The sequence below is a fragment of the Bison bison genome, unplaced genomic scaffold (genome assembly GCF_000754665.1).
Source record: "Bison bison bison isolate TAMUID 2011002044 unplaced genomic scaffold, Bison_UMD1.0 scf7180017864053, whole genome shotgun sequence".
NCBI classification, from domain to species: Eukaryota; Metazoa; Chordata; class Mammalia; order Artiodactyla; family Bovidae; genus Bison; species Bison bison.
The window spans coordinates 2,901,835-2,906,270 of record NW_011494625.1 but is presented as its reverse complement, the minus strand read 5'-3'; the positions used below and the strand labels follow the sequence as shown (position 1 = coordinate 2,906,270).

The window sequence follows — 4,436 nt, the reverse complement described above, 5'->3', positions numbered from 1 at the left end:
AAGTCTACAAGCAATAAATGCTGGAGAGGGTGTGGAGAAAAGGGAACCCTCTTACACTGTTGGTGGGAATGCAAACTAGTACAGTCACTATGGAGAACAGCGTGGAGATTCCTTAAAAAACTGGAAATAGAACTGCCTTATGATCCAGCAGTCCCACTGCTGGGCATACACACTGAGGAAACCAGAAGGGAAAGAGACACGTGTACCCCAGTGTTCATCGCAGCACTGTTTATAATAGCCAGGACATGGAAGCAACCTAGATGTCCATCAGCAGATGAATGGATAAGAAAGCTGTGGTACATATACACAATGGAGTATTACTCAGCCATTAAAAAGAATACATTTGAATCAGTTCTAAGGAGGTGGATGAAACTGGAGCCTATTATACAGAGTGAAGTAAGCCAGAAAGAAAAACACCAATACAGTATACTAACGCATATATATGGAATTTAGAAAGATGCTAACAATAACCCTGTGTACGAGACAGCAAAAGAGACACTGATGTATAGAACAGTCTTATGGACTCTGTTGCAGAGGGAGAGGGTGGGAAGATTTGGGAGAATGGCATTGAAACATGTATAATATCATGTATGAAATGAGTTGCCAGTCCAGGTTCGATGCACGATACTGGATACTTGGGGCTAGTGCACTGGGACAACCCAGAGGGATGGTATGGGGAGGGAGGAGGGTGGAGGGTTCAGGATGGGGAACACAGGTATACCTGTGGCAGATTCATTTTGATATTTGGCAAAACTAATACAATTTGTAAAGTTTAAAAATAAAATATAAAATAAATTAAAAAATTTAAAAAAAAAAGAATGCTTTACATAAGATCTACCCACTTAACAAATGATTGAGTGCACAGCTCCACATAGTTAACCATAGGCACTGTGTTATAGGGTCTCTGCAACAGGTGATGTCTAGGACCAGAGTTATCTGGTATAATTCAAGCTTTATACCCACTGAACAACTATACCAAAGACTTTTTAAATTACAGTAATGTTCTCCAAAGGAAGAAAACATTTCCTTTTAACTCAAGAGATGCTGTTGCTAAAGCGTAGTATCTTTTCTATAATCTCAGATAAATCTGGATTTTTACATAACTTACATAAGTTTGACTTTATTTTACAGTGTCATTAGCAAATAAATTTTACAGTTGGCTTAGCAGCTGTAGGAGTTTGGGCTGTTCTTTACTCTTTTCTACAATTAGAGATTGACTTTAATGTTGAAGACGTTCTGCATATACTGTTGTGGGCTTTAAAAATTATATCCTCACTACAAATAGAAGCATAATAAAGGCACCCTTACTTCTTTGAAATAAATACAAGGTTAGCTTTTGATGTGTTGCTGTGGAGATAAGAATGGTGTATATTTAGTGATGTATTGGTCTTTATCAGGTGAAGGTACATTGTTTGGAGAGTAAACCTATTTTGGTCGATTGGAAGCTTGAAGAAGAGAATTAATGTATTAAAATCCAGAGAGAATGACTCTTACCTATATAAATTTCAAAATGTGATCTGAGATAGTATTTGGAGCATAGCACTTTACTTGATGGTCTAAATGTTTTGCTTGAATTGTTTGTTTCCTTCTTTAGGACTTGGCTCAGCAGGCAGAAGGAGGCCTGAACAAAGGAGAGGAAACCAACAAAGATAACTTTGGTAGCACTGAATGCGGCAAAACAAGGACAATGGATCTCAAGTTCAACAGCTCCAGGAAATACATTTCTATCACTGTCCCATCCAAAACCCAAGCAATGTCACCACACATCAAGTCTATAGATGACATTGTCGTGCTTGGCATAAATCTCAGCAGATTCAACAAACTGACTCAGTTTTTTATATGTGTTGCTGGAGTTTTTGTATTTTACCTAATTTATGGATATTTACAGGTAAAAAATTATTTGTTATAATATGTTAATTATTTGTAATAGTTGAGCTCATTATGGGCACTACCAACAGTTTTGTTCAAGAGACTTCCCCTCATAGGATAGCAAGTTGATTCACAAATTTGAGTTTCTTAGTATACTAGTAGAAAAGGGCTACTTAAGATAAAATTGGCTGGAAACAGGGATCCAAATTTTACAGTGAAGAGTTTTACATGGGGGAAGGGAAGCCGGAGACAATTTTTAAAAACTAAAATTATAAAAAAATATGAAGTGTTTTGGAAGATGTGTAATAAGTAATTATAACCATGTTTTTTTTAAAGAAAATGACTCAAGTATTGATTAGTATTTTGGAACACAGTTTTCACATAAAATTGAACAACAGCACAAAACCCATATTCCCATTCATTTTTAAATTCCTAGAGGTCAGTAAGAGGTCATTTTGCAAGAGTATATCTGGATGTTTAATATTTTTCCAAGGGTGTCTTTAATCCTATACTGTTTGAATCATTCTTTAAGCATCTGTTGTGTTCTCATCCTTGTTGGTTTCCTCTTGTAAACTAACTTTGTGCTTACTGCTCAGTCGTGTCCAACTCTTGCGGTCCCATAGACTGTAGCCCGCCAGGCTCCTCTGTCCATGGGATTCTCCAGGCAAGAATACTGGAGTGGGTTGCCAGTGGCTTCTCCAGGGCATCTTCCCTACCCAGGAATCGCACCCGAGTCTCCTACATTGCAGGCAGACTCTTTACTGGCTGAGCTACAAGGGAAGCCAACTTTGCCAGAATCTTATTTTTCTGTGATTTTTGCCTCAGCAAAAAATGTCTAGCATTGCCACAATTTGTCTTATATTTGTGTTGTTTTATGGGATAGTGTATACATCTGACCAGCAAAGTCCCGACCTTCAAAGACATGAGTTGGATGGGTGACAGTCCAGACTAGTGTAAACAGCAGACATATTCTCAATTATCAGTTCAGTAGTGGGTATTTTCAGCCTTTGTCAACTTACTTTTTCTTTGCAATTCCCTAACATGAGAAATCTTTATAATTCAAGAAAAGAAAAGTGATGCGTTTTCTTAAATGTAGATAATATTTCTGATATTCTTTATAATCAGTGATCTTAAAAATTATTCTTTGCTTTTCCTTTATCTTATATAAATAAAATATAAAAGTAAGTTTAAAAATAGAAAATAGAATTGTGACTATTCCTTTGCTTCTAAAAGTGCTCTATAGGATGTCTTAGTGTAAAACAACATGAATTTTAAAATCTTAATGTTTATATTGGTAACTGACTTTTCTCCTAGAAGATGATATAAAAATTCAGGTATAACAATGAAGAACAACACAAAATAGTAACTTTTATCAGATGTTGGAATTTTTTGTTGAGAAGCATTTTTTTCTCCTTTGAAATACCATTGTTACCAAATAGCTTGGGAGCAGTTAGCCATTGTAATGGAAAATGAATTAGAAATTTACAAATTTCGTTAAATTTTTTTCTATTTGATAAATGATCAGGGATTTTAACTAAAAACTAATATGTTCGAAGTTTCTTTTAAAATTAGATAAACTGATTAAATTGTAACATTACTTTTGTGAGAACTGACATTGCTACTAACTCTTACATAAAACTCCGTATTAAAATAGTTTAAAGAAAATGGGGTTTTGTATTAATTTAGCAATATAGAAAATGAAATATTTACCTAGTGTCAGGATATTAATAAAGATATTTTTTATGTTTTTATAAACCAGATAACTCCTACTAAATAACTCACAGACTTATTTAAACATGAAATCTAAATTTGGCAAATTGCACAGAATCCTAAATGGACAAAATCAGTTTAGGATCTTTTTAGAGCATATGTTTAGTTTTTCTTTGAACATGAATTTATCCATCAATTTCATGTTTTTAAATTTTATTTTAAGTATAGCTGAAATATATATTATTTATACTATATATTATGCAATTTATATAATATTTATATATGTGGTAGATGATTTATTCAGTTAAGCCAGATAACTTTATTAGACTACTTCTTAATGAGATTAAGAATGGCTTATTAACAATTAGCAAATTTTTTTCATGATAATAACATTATGTTTAGGAAGACTAACCATTCTTCTGTAAGGGAAAGTTTTTTATGTAATCCATGGCGCAGGATTTCTTAAAAAAACCATTAATCAGTGAGTTGAATGACTATGTTAATACAGGAAAACAGGCTTGAGGTAGTAGACTTCTAACAAGACTTGCTTTTTTAAAAGTACATGAGTTCTTCAGTTAGCTGCCTCCCTCATTGTTTTGGGCAACTCTCTTAATTTTGATCTTTTAAAAAAAAGAGAAAAGCAGGTGATGGGGTTACTTCCTAGTTCTTCCTCCCCCTCTCCTGTTGTGCTGGATGTCTGCCATCACGTCTTTTTAAAGTCTTCTGAGCTTGGAGAAGGAAATGGCAACCCACTCCAGTGTTCTTGCCTGGGGAATCTCAGGGACAGGGAAGCCTGGTGGGCTGCCATCTCTGGGGTTGCACAGACTCGGACACGACTGAAGTGACTTGGCAGACTT

The 4,436-nt window shown here is 34.9% G+C and overlaps 1 protein-coding gene across 3 annotated transcripts in view; it reads left to right on the top strand.

The window, feature by feature from the left end:
• The window catches only part of SLC35B3 (solute carrier family 35 (adenosine 3'-phospho 5'-phosphosulfate transporter), member B3), a 21,170-nt gene that overhangs the window by 3,491 nt on the left and 13,243 nt on the right, over nt 1-4,436 (top strand). For 2 of the 3 annotated variants that reach the window (XM_010835849.1, XM_010835847.1), the window contains exon 1: nt 1,601-1,888. In XM_010835849.1, the coding sequence (XP_010834151.1) occupies nt 1,688-1,888 (201 nt within the window). In that variant the 5' untranslated portion in view covers nt 1,601-1,687. Of the gene's footprint in view, nt 1-1,594; nt 1,889-4,436 lie in introns of those variants that run through there. The other variant, XM_010835850.1, reaches the window with a different exon arrangement.